Raw genomic sequence first — 18,031 nt, forward strand, 5'->3', positions numbered from 1 at the left:
CCTTGGTGGCTTCTACTCAGATTCGCATGTGTATCAAGATCTGCCTCTAGGCGCTGTCACTTTGTGTGCAGTTCTAGTCAGTTGTTCGGCTGGATGGTAAAGAGCTGTTTTCACTGCTTTCTGCATATCCTTTCCCCATGGGAGACCAAGAACTGGGTGCATAGTGGGTAAGCCTGGTGAAACACCCTCCAGGAGCAGGAGGCTAGCCCACAGCAAAGCCTATTGGCCCCTGTGGTGGTGTCGGCTGGGTCTGAAGGCTGAAGCTGGTTGCTTAGTGATCTTCATCAGTGGTGGCAAAGTGATGTGTAACGCAAAGTCGGGGCCAAAGTTTGAAGGCTGACCTGCCATATCCCAGCATGGGATCTCCAGGCAGCTGGCACATCTCTGACCCCCCTGTGTTCTCACTGGAGAGGTGGAATGGATGTACAGAACTGTACCTGGCTAGCAGAGGCCATGCAAATGTGCCTCCGCTTTTGTGGCTTTAAATACGTCCATGTCCAACATAATATTTAGTTTTTGAGGATGAAAGTGCTTCTGGATTCCAGGTAGAAGAAGGGCGGTCCTGGGAAGACGTCACTTCCACTCGAGGCTTCAGCCTCAGAGGTGGCCGGAAGGTGAGCTGGCTGTGATAGCAACTCACTGTCCCTCTAAAGCAGCCTCAGAGATTCCTCCATCTTGCTTCCCTACTTCTGATAGTGACATCACTGCTCCAGCACCCAGCCGCAAACTCCACACCCATCTCCCGTCTCTGCCCGTCCACTCCAACTCTGTCTCCTTCCCCACCTACCTCACTCATCAACACACCCATCAACGTGTCTACCTGTCACATATCTGGCCACTCACCCACACTCCCACCCATTCATCCGCACCTTACCTATACGTCTACTTCCCACCCACCTCTGTGCCTACCCACCCAACTAACAAGTACTTTTTGGGAGGCCTGGGGGCCAGGCATTGAAGAACCTCTCCATTTCCCCTGCCTTTCGCTTCCTTTCTGAATTGTTAGCATTCCTGTTTCCTCTCTGGCCATGTCTGCCTTCTACCTATGTCCTTTCATGGCAAGCTACTTTCAGTTCCCCAGAAGCACTCATTTTCTCCCACTTGCACACGTTTTCCACAGGCAGAAACTCCCCATTCTTTGGGAAGCCCTTCCTCTTTCTCTTGGCCCTAGTCTGACTGTTGCCGCTCAGGAAGGCTTTCCTCACCACATTAGGCTGCCTCTAAAGAACGCCCGCAAAGTCTTGTGCTCGTCCTATAAGTTTACTTCACTTATCTGCTCTTCTTCATAGGGATAAAATGTTAGGGCCTGTGCATAGTGTAGTGCCTTCTAAAACAAAGGACATTCAGTGACTGTTCTAGGAAGAGTGTTTGGATGGATAGATACAGGTGGGAGGCTGAGTAGATGGATGGGTGGGTGGATTGATGATGGATAAATGGGTAATGGATGGATAGATTAATGGATGGATGGATGGACGGATGGATGATGGATGGATGGATGGATGATGGATGGATGATGGATGGATGGATGGATGATGGATGGATGGATGGATGGATGGATGATGGATGGATGATGGATGGATGGATGGATGATGGATGGATGATGGATGGATGGATGGATGATGGATGGATGATGGATGGATGGATGGATGATGGATGGATGGATGGATGATGGATGGATGATGGATGGATGGATGGATGATGGATGGATGATGGATGGATGGATGGATGATGGATGGATGGATGGATGATGGATGGATGATGGATGGATGGACAGATGATGGATGGATGGATGAATAGATGATGGATATATAGATGATTGATGGATGGATTGATGGAAGGATGGATGGATAGATAGATAATGGATGGATGGATGATGGATGGATGGACTGATGATGGGCAAATGGACAGATGTTGGATGGGTGGTTGATGGATTTGGGATGCATAGAGGATGGATGGGTGAGTGGGTGAGTGAGTGGGTGAGTGGGTGAGTGAGTGGGTGGGCAGCCAGTGTATGGCGTGGTTAGATTTGTGTTTCTGAAGATGCCTTTTAGGTGGTGAGTTACAGACATGAAAGGACTTGAGGCAGTTGCACTGACTTCAGGATGGAGTCTTGACCAAGCCATTGTTGGGTGCTGGTAAGAGAAAGCAAGAAAGGAGGCATGCTTTCAAACATGTGGGAGTTGAAAATTCTACATGTTGGCAACTTACTTGAAGTGAAAAAGATGATGGAGGAATCCAAAGACTGTCCATTTATGGTGAATTATTGGGCAATGGGGACATCTTTTCTAAGAACAGATTTGGTGGACAAAATGCTGGACCAAGTGTGAGACCCCACTGAGTATATTTTGTGAGGTTGCAGGAGTGGTTTGTGCAGCCATTCGCCTAGGGAAAGCATTGGGAGCCAGCCGTCAGTGTGTGATGGGGTTGGAATCACGGAAAGCACGTGTGGAGTAACAAGAGTGAGCCAACACTGAGGTGTGAGAGATGCCCTCGCACCCACCAGGTGCCGCATCTCTATGCGGTGATCAGTGCATGTGGCCTTCGTGGCCTCTAGGCTTGGAAACAGTTCCTGGGGTGTGTGTGGGGGGAGGGGTGCTCTTTTCATTTTTCCTAAGTTCCTCATGTATGTAGCCTGGCTTTGTGTGCAGTGCACATGTTCCTCAAATACCTGTTCTAGAAGTACTGGACTGTTGGACAAGCCGTCTCTTTGGACCTGAGTCACCTTATGTCTTAAAGAGAAACGAAGATAAGGTTGAGAAGGTGGAGCCAGAGTACAGAAACAGAGTCCTAATAAAGTGACCTTAATAAATCAAACATTTTGCAAGCTAAAGGAGCAGCCCCAGGGACACTTGCAGTCACCACCTCATGAGGGACACTGGAGACATTGCCTGTAGAAGCAGTCTAGAAATGCCCAGGGCCTGTGCCCTTGTTCTGCTCAGAGTTCCTGATGGGTTTTAAGTCCCTTCCAGCTGCCTCTGTCCCCTGCTCAGGAACTTGTGAAAGGAGGTGTGCTTAGAATCTGAGCCCATGACCTTCTAGACTCTTCTGGTGCCTTGCTACTCGAAACACGTGAGGTGTGGTCCAGCAACCCTGCATCTTCCGCATCTCCTAGGAACTTGTTTGTGATGGGAATTTTTGAGGGCCCCTTTCTCAGACCCAGGCAGTTGGAGAACTCTGGAGGCTGAGACAATGATGACGGTTCGAAAACTGTTGTTCTTTTCGCTCTGAAGTGAACGTGGGCGGTGCCTCAACCAAACTGTAGTCAGTGCTGCGTCTTGGCTCTGGAGGCTGGAATGTTTCTGACTTTGGTTGCCAGAAGTAGCTTACTGCTGGCTTGGGAAGAGGAAGCTACAAGCCTCACCCCACCCTACCCCACACATCCACACACTCACCACTAGTAAACAACAGACGTGGGGCCTGGTGACTATCAGGGAATTTCCAAGACCTGACAGGACATGTTTTAAGAAGGAGGCTTCGTCTGTTCTGGTCTGTGGAAGGCTGGGGCCTGTGTTCCCTGCCCCCTTTTCTTTTCCGTTGTGTGTGTGTGTCTGTCTGTCTCTGTGTATGTGTGTGTCTGTCTGTCTGCTTGTCTGCATGTGGAGGCCCAGCGTTGATGTCAGGGATCATTCTCAGTCATTTTTCTCTTTTACTTATGGAAGCAAAATCTTTAAATCAAACACAGGGTTCCCTGAAATGGCTCGCCAGCTTGTTCTAGGGACCCCCTATCTCTGCGGTCCAAGCCTAGAATTATAGGCAGTTTGCATGTATTTACATGTATTCCAGGGGTCTGGACTCTGTTACTAACTCCTGCATGGCACGTGTATGAAGGTCAGAGGACAACTTGCGGGACTCTGTTCTCTCCTTCCACCGTTTGGGCCATGGGGGCTTGGTGGCAAGTGCCTTTACCAGCTGAGCCATCTCAGCTGAGCTGGCCCAAGTCTCCCCTTTTAAAGCCTACTTACCTAGTCAGCCAAGGACTCCCTAAACAGTCCTCACTGCTAGGGGGAACATAGTGACAGGTAGGAAGGCCTCTGCTGTGTTAGAATTTGCATCCCTGGGGAAACTGGCCACCAAAGGGCACACAAGTTCAATAAAGAAGATGTAAATCTGAAAGCTTGTGAAGCAATCCGACAGATAATGAGATAGAGGTGTGTGTGTGTATGTGTGTGTGTGTGTGTGTTATGTGCATTCATGTGTGTGATGTGGTATGTGTTCATATGTGCTCGAGGTGGGTGCCAGGAGAGGTCTTTCTAGCAGAGAAAAAGCAGGTGCCGTGGTCAGGCAGGTGCCATAGTGAGGAGAACTTTAAGAAGTAGTGGCTAGGGCTGGAGAGATGGCTCAGTGGTTAAGGGCACTGACTGCTCTTCCAGAGGTCATGAGTTCAATTCCCAGCAACCACATGGTGGCTCACAACCATCTATAATGTGATCTGATACCCTCCTCTGACCTGCAGATGTACATGCAGGCAGAGCACTGTATGCATAATAATAAATAAATAGATCTTTATGAAGAAGAAGAAGAAGAAGAAGAAGAAGAAGAAGAAGAAGAGGAGGAGGAGGAGGAAGAGGAGGAGGAGGAGGAGGAGGAGGAGGAAGAGGAGGAGGAGGAGGAGGAAGAGGAGGAGGCTAGGCAAGATCCAGGCGCAGGGACTCAGGCACAAGAGGCTGCTTGTGTGGCCTCAAAGTGGGGTGGCAGACAAGGTGGGGCAGCTGGTACCAGCGTGTGGGCCGAATGGGCCTGGCAAGGGTGTTTGGTTTTTAGTCTAGGTGTGAGAGGCTGCTTCCAAGTGTGGAAAGCAAGGAGATGGTTCGGGATGCTTCTCTGGAGGATGACCAAGACTGACATGGGCTGGGATGAGGCTGGCTGGAGACAGAGATGAGGTGGGGAGGGGAGCTAGGGTAGAGGGTGGAGGGGAGCTGGACGTGCTTCTGAGGGCATTGGAATCCAGGTGAGAGAAAGGATGGCTTTGGGCCTGACCCATCTCCTGCTCATTTAAAAACACATGAGAATTCTGGTCCCCTTGTCCAGGAAAAGTGAACATATAGTGTCTACCTTATCCTAAGGGCAAAGATCCGACACCTCCAGCAGATGCCTAAAACCACAGAAGTGTAGACCTGACCTCTATCTCCACCATGAGTTCTGAAACATGTACGTAACCTGCACCTATGAAACAGCTTAATTTGTAAATCAGACACAGGGAGATGTGAGCAACAGCTAGTCATAATCACGATAGTATACTGTAATGAATTTATGTGACTATGTTTTTCCTCCTTCAAATATTGTTTTGTTTCTAGACAGAATTTTACCATGTAACTAGCCCAGGCTGCTCTTGAACTCACAGTGAGTTCTTAATTGCTCCGCCTCTTAATTGCTGAGATTACAGATATGTGGATATGTGCTACTTCCCCACATATGTGTGTGTGTGTGTGTGTGTGTGTGTGTGTGTGTGTGTGTGTACCATTGTGTAAGTGACAGGTCTTACTCTGTAGCTCAGGTGGCATTGAAGCCCCCTACTTCAGCTTCTCAAGCCCAAATTATACTAGTGTGCTCTACTCCTCTGTCTCTCTTCCTCTCGGCCACGGCTACCCTTGGCTAGCTGGATCAGGAGTACGGAAACCTCAGGCTAGAGGGGGTGACAGCACAGTTGTCTACGAGACTGACTGTGGCTTCAGAGAAACTCCTTGTGTTGGTCCTCAGGGACCCTGGGACTGGAACTGTGGGCTCCAGATTTCTCTGGGCCCCTCCCCAGTAGTTGGGACAGCTCCCCTGGCTGGCCATCTCTGTGCTAGTGGTCCCCGGGCCAGGCAGGCATCAAGGCAAGAGGTAGGAGGTGGTGGTGGAGCAGAGAGCAGGGGTGAAGGAGAGGAGCCGGCTTTGGAGAGAGCCACAGGAACTTGAAGCCTTGTGATCTGCTGAGACTTGTTCATGGCTGCTTGGTGTTCCTCTCTTGGCCATGGTTCCCTCTGGAGCTCGGCTAGCCCTCATCTTTCCCAAGAGTACACCAAGGCCAGTCTTGATCTTCTGGCAGCACCCAGCAGCTTAACTTAACATTTTCTTTCTTTCTCTCTTTCCTTTCTTTCTTTCTTTCTTTTTTAATGTATGTGCATTGGTGTGAGGGTGTCAGATCTTAGAGTTACAGACAGTTGTGAGCTGCCATGTGGGTGCTGGGAATTGAACCCGGGTCCTTTGGAAGAGCAGGCAGTGCTCTTAACCACTGAGCCATTGCTCCAGCCCCATAACTTAGCATTTTCAATCAGGTAGACATTAGGTTCTCAAGGGAAAGGGAAATCAGTTTTTGGCTAGGGATAGAATGTGTGTGTGTGTGTGTGTGTGTGTGTGTGTGTGTGTGTGTGTGTGTGTGTGTGTTGGGGGGGGAATCTGTAAGAGTCCAGTGCCATTTCACCTTCCAGGTGACCTCAGTATAAACACATGGAAGACCCATGACAGCAAATTTCATCAGGAGACAGTTAGCAAATGTACCTAAAAGGGTTTCTTCAAGAAATAAAACACACACACACACACTTGAAAGTGCCAGTTCATCAGGGCAGATGGCACATGCTGTCACCCCAGCACCAAGGAGACTGAGGAAGGAACTTTGTGACTTTAAAAAAATATTTTATTAATTTATTTATATTACATCTCAGTTGTTATTCCATCCCTTGTATCCTCCCGTTCCTCCCTCCCTCCTGCTTTCCCCCTACTCCCCTTCCCTATGTCTGTGACTGAGGGGGACTTCCTCCCCCTGTATATGTTCATAGGGTATCAAGTCTCATCTTGGTAGCCTGCTGTCCTTCCTCTGAGTGCCACCAGGCTTCCCCATCCAGGGGACATGGTCATGTGGCACCAGAGTTCATGTGAAAGTCAGACCCCACTCTCCACTCAACTGTGGAGACTGTCCTGTCCATTGGCTAGATCTGGGTAGCTAGATCTGGTTCAATGTTTACTGCCTGTATTGTCCTTGGCTGGTGCCATAGTTTGAGCAGGATCCCTGGGCCCAGATTCGCCCTTCATAATGTTCTTCTTGTAGGTTTCTAGGACCCTCTGGATCCTTCTATTTCCCCATTCTCCCACAGAGTTTTGTGACTTTGACACCAGTCTGAACTACATGGGAGGACAAAGCTGTCCAAATATAATAATAGTAATAAAGACTAAAATGAAGAAGAAAAGGAAAGTGCTGATGTAGCCCCAGTGAGATTTTTTTTCCATCTCAGAGAGAAGGGTTAAGTCCACAGAACAGTTCAAGCCTTTACTGTTTTGATCTGTTAATTTATCAGATATACTGGCAACAAAACAGTACCCTCCACCATTAGAGTCGATTGTGGTCTAGGGTTTCCTTTGTTAAATTCTCAGTGCAGCGAGTGTCTCACTAATTTGGTGAGGAAGCACAGCACGTTTGAGTCCCCCTTTTGCCCCTGATACACATTGCAGCCTCTGCCCCCCTGCCGCCCACTTTTGCCCCATACACACTGCAGCCTCTCCCCCTCGGCCACCCCCTGCCGCTCTTGCCCCCCAACAAGCATTGCCGTGTAGCCCCATCCATCATCTGATGTGGTCTGATGCTGACCAAAAAGGAAAGGTGTTTTTAATCCCCAAATTCCAGATGAGGAAATTGAGGCTCAGAAAATGTTAGTGACTCACATACTCAGGCAAGCGCTGGGCCTTGGTGTGACCTTTGCTTATTTTGATGCCTAGTCCAGAACCTTGCCCAAGACCCACCGAGGAGATGAGAGAGGTAACCCAGGAACTCCTGCAGGGCCCTGTGATGAGAAACTGTCCCTTTGTCCCTTGCCAAAGCACAGAAGGAATGTGGGCCAGGGCATGTCTCTTCAGATGCCATGTGGAGAGGTCCCTGGAGCATCCGTAGCCTCAGTGTTGGCCTTAGTTACTACAGACCTATGACGTTAGACCGTGTGCGCTGATGGAGCCCTCACACTGTGTTCAGGATTAAACCACTCTTGCCCCCGGTATCCTTTGGGGAGCCGGGGTTAGCCATGCTCCTAGGATTTCCTCCTCTCCTCCCTTGCTTGCAACAAGGGACCAGAAAAATAAATAAGGGACAGGAGAAACTAATGGGAACCCGAGATGGGGAGCTGTGAGCGGCACCTCAGTGTTTTGGGCTGTCTTGTTTGGCTGCACTGGAGTTGCTTGGCTGGTATGGCTTCTGAATGAACACCGCACATAGAGTGGTGCCTGACGTGCAACCGTTGTCACATAAGTAGTAGCTGTGATTATTCAAAGCCTTTCCCACCTTGACTTGTAGGGGTCTGCCGTGATGTCCAGATCTTGATACACTTGCGTCGCCTTCCAGAAACAAGATGGCCAGAGAGAGAGACTGACCCCCATCTCCAAGCCTATGAGGGGCAAGGCATCTTCTGTCCCAAAGATGGGGAACATCAGTACAGAAAACGCCTCACTGACCTGCCCCATCGACCACACCATCCACCAGACACTGGCCCCGGTGGTCTATGTGACCGTGCTGGTGGTGGGCTTCCCAGCCAACTGCCTGTCCCTCTACTTCGGCTACCTGCAGATCAAGGCCCGGAACGAGCTGGGGGTCTACCTGTGTAACCTGACCATTGCGGACCTGTTTTATATCTGTTCCCTCCCCTTCTGGCTGCAGTACGTGCTGCAGCACGACCACTGGTCCCACGGTGACCTATCCTGCCAGGTGTGCGGCATCCTCCTTTACGAGAACATCTACATCAGCGTGGGCTTCCTCTGCTGCATCTCCATCGACCGCTACCTGGCCGTGGCCCACCCCTTCCGCTTCCACCAGTTCCGCACCCTGAAGGCGGCCGTGGGTGTCAGTGTGCTCATCTGGGCCAAAGAGCTGCTGACCAGCATCTACTTCCTCAAGCATAAGGAGGTCATTGAGGACGAAGACCGGCACCGTGTCTGCTTTGAGCACTACCCCATCCAGGCCTGGCAGCGTGGCATCAACTACTATCGCTTCCTGGTGGGCTTTCTCTTCCCCATCTGTCTGCTCCTGGCCTCCTACCAGGGCATCCTGCGGGCTGTGCGCCGCAGCCACGGCACCCAGAAGAGCCGCAAGGACCAGATTCAGCGGCTGGTGCTCAGCACTGTGGTCATCTTCCTGGCTTGCTTCCTGCCCTACCATGTGCTGCTGCTGGTACGCAGCCTCTGGGAGGCCAGCTGTGAGTTTGCCAAGAGCATCTTCAACATCTACCACTTCTCCCTCCTCCTCACCAGCTTCAACTGCGTAGCTGACCCGGTGCTGTACTGCTTTGTCAGTGAGACCACTCACAGGGACCTAGCCCGCCTCCGAGGAGCCTGCCTAGCCTTCCTTACCTGCTCCAGGACAAGCAGGGCCAGGGAAGCCTACCCTCTGGGGGCCGCTGAAGCCTCTGGGAAAAGTGGAGGCCAGGGTGAGGAGCCTGAGTTGTTAACCAAGCTCCACTCAGCCTTCCAGACCCCTAACTCGCTGGGAGTGGGAGGGCCTTCCACAGTTGGGTTGGCCTAGCTTGAGTTGCCCGTATGTGAGGCTAAGCTAAGCCTATGCTTTCATCAACAGGCCTTGTGGTCTGGAGCTTGCACGGTGGCTGTCTCCCACTTTGCCATGTACAGGTGCCTCTTTCCTCAGGAAGGAACAATGATCTTGGGCCACAGCCAGGCCCGTCTGGTCTCTAGAAGCCTGCTCCGTGTGCTGGGCCAGGGCACTGTTGAGGGCATGAATGAGCCCTGTCTTCTCTCATGTTCTCTGCTGCCACCTGGCCTACAGGTGGGAGGGAGTCAGAACGGTCACTTCCGGGAGGTTTGCGAAGAGCAGCTTAGGTGGGGATGTGGAAGAGGAGAGTAGGGACCTGGGTGTTCACCTGCCACGCCTTCCAGTGCTACTGTCGTCACAGATGGTACCAGCCAATGTGCTTGTATTGTCACCGTCAGCACTTGAACTCGCCTTTATAACTAGTCTAGAACAGAAGGCTGGTTAAGGTGAAGAACCAGGCAGGGCTTAGGGCACCGGTGGGGATGGGGCAGGGACAAGAGCGGAGGGGCAGTCAGGGGAGATGCCCCAACACCAGACACGGCTCACCTTTATAGGGCTAGTTGGACAGATTCCCCAACCCCAAGGGCTGATGGCAAATAAACTCCAGGGCTCTCAAAATGTCATACTAAAGCTGAGTAGAAGAACGTGGGCCTGAGTTCCTAGCCAGCTTCCTGACGTAGGCTTTTCCTCATTAGCTTTCTGTTTCCATCTGACCAGAGTGCCATACCTGAGAGCCTAAGGGAAAAGAGAGAGATTATAAAATGGCAGGGCGTCCATGGCCAAGATACTAGGATATATATATATATATATATATATATATATATATATATATATATATATATATATATATATACATACATACATACTAGGATACTATATATATATACTAGGATACTAGGATCATATGACTGCTGTCAGAAACTCCTATCCTTCTCCCCTCCCCCCACACACTATAGAGTATCCAGCAGCCTTTGAGGGGAGTGTGACAGTTTCCCAGAGTTCCTAGGTACAACTAAATTAACGAAAGATACACAGCATCGTGTCTTTTGGCCACAGGTTTGAGCTCAGGCTCCACTTTGGTAGAAATCATTCCTGTGGGGAAGTTGGCAGAGATGCTGCATGCCAGAAAGGCCCACACCTACCCCAGCCTAGGACGTTATGGCAATGGTGACAGTTGAGTGTTCTGTGTCTCCCGCTTGACCTGAAATTCTGGATTCGCGCTGGCTTGGACTGGAATAAGCCGAGCCCACCCATCTCCTCTTGCTATGAGAGCTGTAGTTTTGTATTGTCTTCTCTCTTACGCCAAGCATCCCTGTGTTGGACTGTGTGGTGGGTTCATGTAGTGACTTCTGTCTGCAAATAAAACAAAGTAGCCAATCGCAGCAGAGTGTGTGCAGTCTTTAAGGGCAGGGGCTCCGCCCACACCGGGGAGATCCCAAGTGTCCTTGAAGGAACCCAAATACTCAGGAAGATCCAGGCGTTGACCTTGGGGAAAACTCAAGGTAACTTGCGTGCTGCCCTAGAGCACCAGACAAGTGGTCAAGCCCAAGCCATCGAATGCAATAGGGTTTTCTCTTCTGCCTTGTGGCAAAGGTTATGCATTAATGCAGCATGTTGTTGCAAATCTACCCCGGATGCATTTGTGCAGGGGGTTGTTGCAAATTTACCCCGGATGCATCTGTGCAGGGGGTTGTTGCAAATCTACCCCAGATGCATCTGTGCAGGGTATTGCAAATCCATCCTGGGACTTTTGAGGACAAAGTCCAGCCCTGTGGCTTGGGAAATGCCACTCCCTCTGTCTTTGACCATGTGAGACTTTGTATGTTGAGTAGCTGCCCCTACAGTGAGAGTGAGCCCCCATCAGACCAGAACAGGGCCTATCGCATTCATCTCTCTGGCATTTCCCCAGAATCAACTGGTTTGTTGCGAGAGGCCCACCTTGTTTGTTGACACTTTCTGTCTGTTGGAGCATCGTCTCAACAGTGGCAGACTCTATGTTTATTACTGAGGATTGCCCACATCCTATTGAAACATAAATTTGATTTGGACCACTTAATCCCTCTGTGGGTCAGGCTCCGGGAGTCATGGAGTGTAATGGAAGGATAGATCTTTTCTTCCAAACAGACTAAGCAAGACCACTATTAAGGATTAAAATCCTGCTTTCTCTCCTAAGAGAAGGGCGGCGAGGAAAAGCCCATCTGGTTTGGACTGAAGGTGACAGAAGCCATTAAAATTCCTTTCTTACTCCCCAGTGTTGCTTAGTGAGACAGGACTCATCTTCCTGTTTACACATACTGGACTGTGGGCTGGCCCGAGAGGAGTGGGAGAGAGCGTCAGGACAGACTACATCTCCATCTGCTGTTTCCCGTCAGCTCGTGTAGTCTAGAAAGAGCCGGAATCTGACCCAATGCTTTAAGCATCTGGGAAATGGAGTCTTCATTCCTGGAATTTGTCTGGTCTCAGCATCCAGGACTCTGAGGGAAATGGTGGGATTTCGGTCCCATTCTCTTTCTGTTAGCAGCTATTACAGGACAGCCGCTGTCTGTGCTGGAGTAAGCTAGAGAGGTCACAATGCCAACTTCTTCCCTGCAAAGTTCCTCGCCCCTCAGACCAGTCTCCACAGACACCAGCAGTGGCAGCTAACTCACTACTACACAGACAAGGCATCCCAGGGGCATCTTAAATTCTATTTATTTATTTATTTATTTATTTATTTATTTATTTATTATTTTATGTGTATTGGTGATGTGCCTGCATGCATGTCTGTGTGAGGGTGTCAGATCTTGGAGTTACAGACAGTTGTGAGCTGCCATGTGGGTGCTGGGAATTGAACCCAGGTCCTTTGGAAGAGCAGTCAGTGAGTGCTCTTAACCGTTGAGCCATCTCTCCAGCCCACATCTTAAATTCTAAGGATGCCAGTGCACCCTCACTTTACCTACTGTCTCTGATGTGACGGAACCCTCTGAGGTCTGTTGTTTGAAGCTACTTCTCAGTGGCAAAGCAGCTCACTCGGATTAGGCAAATTAGATTGAATTGGAGCAGTCAGTATTGCCCATCAAAATAACAAAATCACACAGCTGTAAACCGTGGGATTTCCTCTGCCCATCTACACAGGTAGGAGAAGTGTAAAGAGAACCCCACATGCAATTATGGCCAAGTATGGAAGTGTTTGATAGCCCTGTTACTCCTAACCCATTAGCTTGATCCTGGTCACATGGGCCCCAGCTGTAAGGGAGGCTGGGAAATGTAGTTTTTCTGGGTGACAAGCAGAGGAGAGAGGTGAACTTGGTGAGCATCTGGTCAATCCGACCAACGGTTCACATCACCTCTGCTTAGGTCTTTAGCTGCCATCTGAACAAAATCTACTTCTTCAAACGTGACACCTGGATTAGAACCTACACGAAGTCATCTACCTTGCCCCAAGGGCCATATTCCTCTGCTTCTGCGCTTCTGGCAAACACATTGCATCACTGATGTAGAGAATATACACTTTTCAAATAAGTCCCACATTCTGTTTAGAGAGCAATGAGCTTCCTGGTGAGGCCAGCGGAAGCCGTGTGTAATGAGCAGGAAATAGCAGATGCAACGGACTGGGCCAGCTTGGGATTGGCAAGCAATGGGGGCGGGCAAGAAGTGACTTCAGAGGGGTGTCTTTCCAAGCTGAGCAACAGGGTGTCAGTTGTGCAGAGGACATCCAGGGACTGAGGGACGGCCCACGTGTATACAGCAGGCTACCTCAGTGGGCCAGGACACCAGCTTGCTTGTGAATACCAACTGTGTGTCCTATGTACTATTTCCCAGGACCCCTCTCCACAGCTTCCTGAAAAGCCCACAGATTGTCTAGCAGTGGCCGGAGCCAGACCCATCTCTGAGTGGCACCGTAGTTGCCGGAACGACATCTCTTGGTCTCCTGCTGCTGACTGACTTCGGCAGGTGGTAGCCATTACAGACATAAACACAGACCTTTCTCCCGAGGACAGACAGGACTAGAACAAAGTCTGAGTGAGAATCACAGTGTGGAACAGAAAAGCTTTCAAACCTGGTCCTGGGAGGCCTAGCACCGACAACCTGAGTTGGGCATCAGGAAGGGATCTCTCTCGCCCTCTCCCTCTCCCTCGCCCTCGCTCTCTGCTATGCCTCAGTCTCAGCTGTAAGCGCGGAGTCTGCATCTACGAGTGGGGGATGGCTTTTGGCTCTTCCGCTCCCCAAGCCCTCTCTGCCACCTCTGAACTTAACTGGGTCTTAGCCTTTTTCTTAAATAGCTCAATCGCTCCCCCACCTCACCCCCCATAACATTTCTTCACCGCAGCAAGCGTTAACTCATGACAACTTTACTCCTCAACCTGCTCAGTGCTGGAGTAGAATTCCGCTATTACTATCACAAAAGCTGATGCATGAACATCTTCTCCAAAACATGAATCTTAAGATTATTGGCAGCTTTTCCACAGCGATGGTAGTATCTCTTGTGGTCCTTTTTTTTTTTTTTTTTTTTTTTTTTTAAATTTTTATTTTAACTGTCAGGGTATTTTCTTTATCAGAATCCCTCATGGTGTGGCATTTGTAGTGAACAAGAATGGTAGCTTGAAGAGACCTAGGCAGCGGGGCTGCGGAGCCACGGTGTGCTCGCTCAGCTGCGAGGTCAGCGAGGCTGCGGAGCCACGGTGTGCTCCCTCAGCTGCGAGGTCAGCGAGCTCCCCACGGTGTGCTCGCTTAGCTGGGAGGTCAGCGAGGCTGCGGAGCCACGGTGTGCTCCCCACGGTGTGCTCCCTCAGCTGCGAGGTCAGCGAGGCTGCAGAGCCACGGTGTGCTCCCCACGGTTTGCTCCCTCAGCTGCGAGGTCAGCGAGGCTGCGGAGCCACGGCGTGCTCCCTCAGCTGGGAGGTCAGCGAGGCTGCGGAGCCACGGTGTGCTCCCTCAGCTGGGAGGTCAGCGAGGCTGCAGAGCCACGGTGTGCTCCCTCAGCTGCGAGGTCAGCGAGGCTGCGGAGCCACGGTGTGCTCCCTCAGCTGGGAGGTCAGCGAGGCTGCGGAGCCACGGTGTGCTCCCTCAGCTGGGAGGTCAGCGAGGCTGCGGAGCCACGGTGTGCTCCCTCAGCTGCGAGGTCAGCGAGGCTGCGGAGCCACGGTGTGCTCCCTTAGCTGCGAGGTCTCAGGTGGAGGACTGGCTCTCACTGTGAGTGTGAACCCTGCAAGTTGAACCCCGGCCAGAATAGCAAACAGAGACACTAGAAGTTCATACTACAACGACTTTCCTCTTTACATGGATGCTTTACTGGAGATGTAAACCATGTGCTCCTTCTTTGCACTGAACACCCCTTAAAGAACCATACCAGACATGTTTAAAGACATGAAACAACACTCAGTAGGCTTAGATCCCACACAAGATGTCACCCTGACGTCAGGACTAAGTGTAGAACGGGGTGTGGTCAGTGGCTCAGTTTCTGACTTTGATGAGAAATGTGAGGTTGGGGGTTGTGAAAGATCAGGGTGAACTCATGGGCCTGTGCCCTGGGCAGGTCTGACTCACCTTTTTGGCTCTACTGGCAAAAAATGACTTCTTTCCCATTTAAAGAGGGTGAAGGGTGTGGCTAGGGGTGGGAGTAAAGAGATGAGAAGTGTGTCAGAGGTGAATGGGTGTAAGGACCAGTGGGGTGTGCTGGCTGGGGGATGCTGTGGGAGGTCCCTTCAAATAGTAAATAGGTACTATTAGAAAAGGAAACACTAGGAAAAGAAAGACCTTTCAAAGGTGTAAGTATTTTTGCTGGTGTGGTGAGTACAAAAGCCCCAGCTTTTTAACCCGACACTCCAGGTATGGGCACGCAATCCTTTTGTAATTAGCCCAGACCATGCTGGTGCCTAGGCAGGGTTTCTCTGTGAAGCCCTGGCTGTCCTCGAACTCACTCTGGAGCCCAGAGTAGCCTCAAACTCACAGAGATCTGCTTGCCTCTGCCTCCCTAGTGCTGGGATTAAAGGTGGGTGTCCCCCTACCCCCACACAGCTGATGCTTATACTAATGTTCCACAGTTAACTGTTCACGAGTTATCTCTTAAGTAGCAGGTAGAAAGATTCTCAGAGCCAGTCCATACGGGTGGCCTGAAGAAGCCAGGGTGAGGGACAGTTAGAGCAATGCCTCTGGGACGCCTGCCTAGACACAGGTTGGCCACTGGGTAGGGACTGCCCACACAACACAATCAGTCACATGTGCACTGTGGTGGCATCCAGCAGCTTCTGCACCATCTCAGCATGGACACCGTGGAAAGGCAGACCATCCACTTCCATGCCCACGACGCCAGAGACTCCGCTCCGGACTTGGTTCTGCACCAGGATGCCCAACATCTTTTCTTCCTGGGAGGAAAAACAGAGACGAGGAGGAGATAGAGTCGTGCAGGGCGAGGGAGGGAGAAATGCATACATATCTGAGCAGAAAAAGAGCTTTGGGCATGAGATCTCACCATCCCTCTCTGTCTTCCTCTATCCTCTGTCTCTCTGTCTTTCTCTCTATCTCTCTCGCTGTTTCCATCTTCTTCCTCCTCCCTCCTCCTCCTTTTAAAAACAGGGTATCTTTAACCCTGGCTGACCTGTAACTCACTACCCAGCCCAGGCAGGCATTCATCCTTCGTTTGGGCTCAATTCTCCCACCTCTCTTCCTCCTTACTCATATCCTCTCTCCAGGGGGCACAGCATGTGGTGTGAAGGGCCACCTCCTCCAGGCACTGCCTGCCCTCACTGCTCTCATCCTTCTGGGACATGGAGGGGACTATGGCATCCTCAGGGTGAGTGTGAACAGCCAACAGGTTAGGAACTGGCTGGCATTCAGCCTTTCAGACCCAGAGGGACCAGCTGGGCCATCTGCCACTCCCAGCAAATTTCCAGGAAGGACCACAGCATCTTCTAAAAAATCAAGAGGAGAGGGCAGCTCCTCCTCCACTGGAGCAGGGCTGAAGGCTGCGGTCCTGCCAAGGCTGAGGCAGACAGGAAGCAGGAGAGGGGAGGGAGGACTAAAGTGAGGCGGAGGCAAAGTAGGCAGGCCTCAAAGATGGAGTCAAAGTGGACGGGGGCGGGGGGGGGGGTGTCCCATGGTAGCTTCTAGGATTAGCGGCAGGGTGTGGGGTAACCTGTTAATAATTCACTCTGGAATATGGTGGGATGATGTTTATGGAAGATGATTTTTTTTTTAAAAAAAAATCAAGTTAGATTACTTTAAAAATACAATTATGTTGGGAAGCTGGGCATACTTATATAGTTCTAGGTACTCAGGAAGTTGAGGCAAGGATTGCTTGAGCCAGGATTTTAGACCGAACTCAGAAAGAGAGAGAGAAACAGAGAGACAGAGAGAGACAGAGACAGAGACACGGACAGAGAGCTTCCATCTGGTCCCCGTGTCACTCTGCTGTGTTCCCCCAGTTCCTTCCCCAGGGGCTGTGTCTGACTCCTCATTGTTTCCCAGAACAAGCCTGGGCCTGGCCCCCAGGAGGGGCTCAGCAAATGTGGTTCTGCTTTAAAAACCTGCCTTTCCATTTCCTCCTTGAGAGCAGGGCATTGTTAATACACTTCTGAAAGCCTGGGCATCCATGCCAAGAGGAGAATTTTCCATCCCTGGAGGATGAGTGTGGGGCTGTGGGGGTTGGCTGGGCGGGGCTCACACTTTGTGTTTGTGTGAATCAGCAGTCATGAGGGAGGCAGCCCCCCACGTTTTCCAGTTCAAATGCAGGAAGCACAAAGAAAGAACAGAAAGGCCTTTGGGCCTCCAGGGAAGACAAGACCATTTCCCTTATGAAAATGTCCCGTAAAGTCTCACACCCACCTCTCCCCATGCCCCAGCACTCTCAGGCCTGGGAAGCTTCTGGGTCACCTGAGGAAAAGACCAGGTCTGGATCAGAGAGACTTCTATTCCTACTTTAGCTCTGCCTCTTACTGGGTGGTCTTGGGAAGACGGCGACCACCCAGAGCCCACCAGCTCCGCCCTCTGGAGGGAATAACACCAACTCAGGGAGGTACTGAATTCAACAGGAGAGAGGCCAGAGGGACTGCACAAGACAACACGAAGAAAAAGAATAGTGGCTACAAGGGCCTCTAGATATGGGGGCTTGCCAGGAATGGGGTGTCAGGGGCACCAGCCTTTGGCTGGCTGGGAGACATCACAGTTGTCTGTCCCTTCTTAAACCAATACACAGCCTAGAAACCCAGTCAGTAACCAGCAGGTAGCTACACCTCAGAGAAGGGGCCTGCTTCAGACACCACCCCCACACCCTGTCCCCCCCCCCCACTCTGTTCCCCCCAAGTCACGAGCCAGGAAGACAGGCTGAGCACTGTGGGTCTGACAACTTCCAGGTTGCTCTCTCTCCTTCATGCTTGTGGCTGAGGGTGTGAACTCTCAGTTTCCTGTTCCAGCTGCCCTGCCTGTAGCTCACTGCCGTGCTCCCCTGCCATGAGGGACTCTCAACCCCTCTGGCAAGTGTGAGCCAAGGCAAATGCCTTCCTCTGTAAGTTGCCTTCGTCATGGTGTTTTATCACAGTAGCAGGAAAG

General features: G+C 51.0%; 2 protein-coding genes and 1 long non-coding RNA gene across 10 annotated transcripts in view; 2 read left to right on the forward strand and 1 right to left on the reverse strand.

Annotated features, from left to right (window-relative positions):
- GPR68 (G protein-coupled receptor 68) overlaps positions 1-10,312 on the forward strand; it is a 33,553-nt gene extending 23,241 nt beyond the window's left edge. For 3 of the 6 annotated variants that reach the window (XM_084793529.1, XM_084793527.1, XM_084793528.1), the window contains exon 2: positions 8,261-10,312. In XM_084793529.1, the coding sequence (XP_084649655.1) occupies positions 8,354-9,481 (1,128 nt within the window). In that variant the 5' untranslated portion in view covers positions 8,261-8,353 and the 3' untranslated portion in view covers positions 9,482-10,312. The remainder of the gene's footprint in view (positions 1-8,260) is intronic. The other 3 variants (XM_084793532.1, XM_084793530.1, XM_084793531.1) reach the window with 1 other exon arrangement.
- Positions 10,313-12,295: 1,983 nt separating this feature from the next.
- Positions 12,296-15,039, forward strand: LOC311603798. The gene is made up of 2 exons (XR_014781266.1): positions 12,296-14,143; positions 14,651-15,039. It is a non-coding gene; the product is annotated as an uncharacterized lncRNA (long non-coding RNA).
- Positions 14,753-18,031, reverse strand: part of DGLUCY (D-glutamate cyclase) — an 84,949-nt gene continuing 81,670 nt past the window's right edge. For all 3 annotated transcript variants that reach the window (XM_084792955.1, XM_084792956.1, XM_084792957.1), the window contains one exon: positions 14,753-15,849. In XM_084792955.1, the coding sequence (XP_084649081.1) occupies positions 15,700-15,849 (150 nt within the window). In that variant the 3' untranslated portion in view covers positions 14,753-15,699. The remainder of the gene's footprint in view (positions 15,850-18,031) is intronic.

The sequence above is a fragment of the Acomys minous genome, assembly GCF_964271855.1.
Source record: "Acomys minous genome assembly, chromosome: 8".
NCBI classification, from domain to species: Eukaryota; Metazoa; Chordata; class Mammalia; order Rodentia; family Muridae; genus Acomys; species Acomys minous.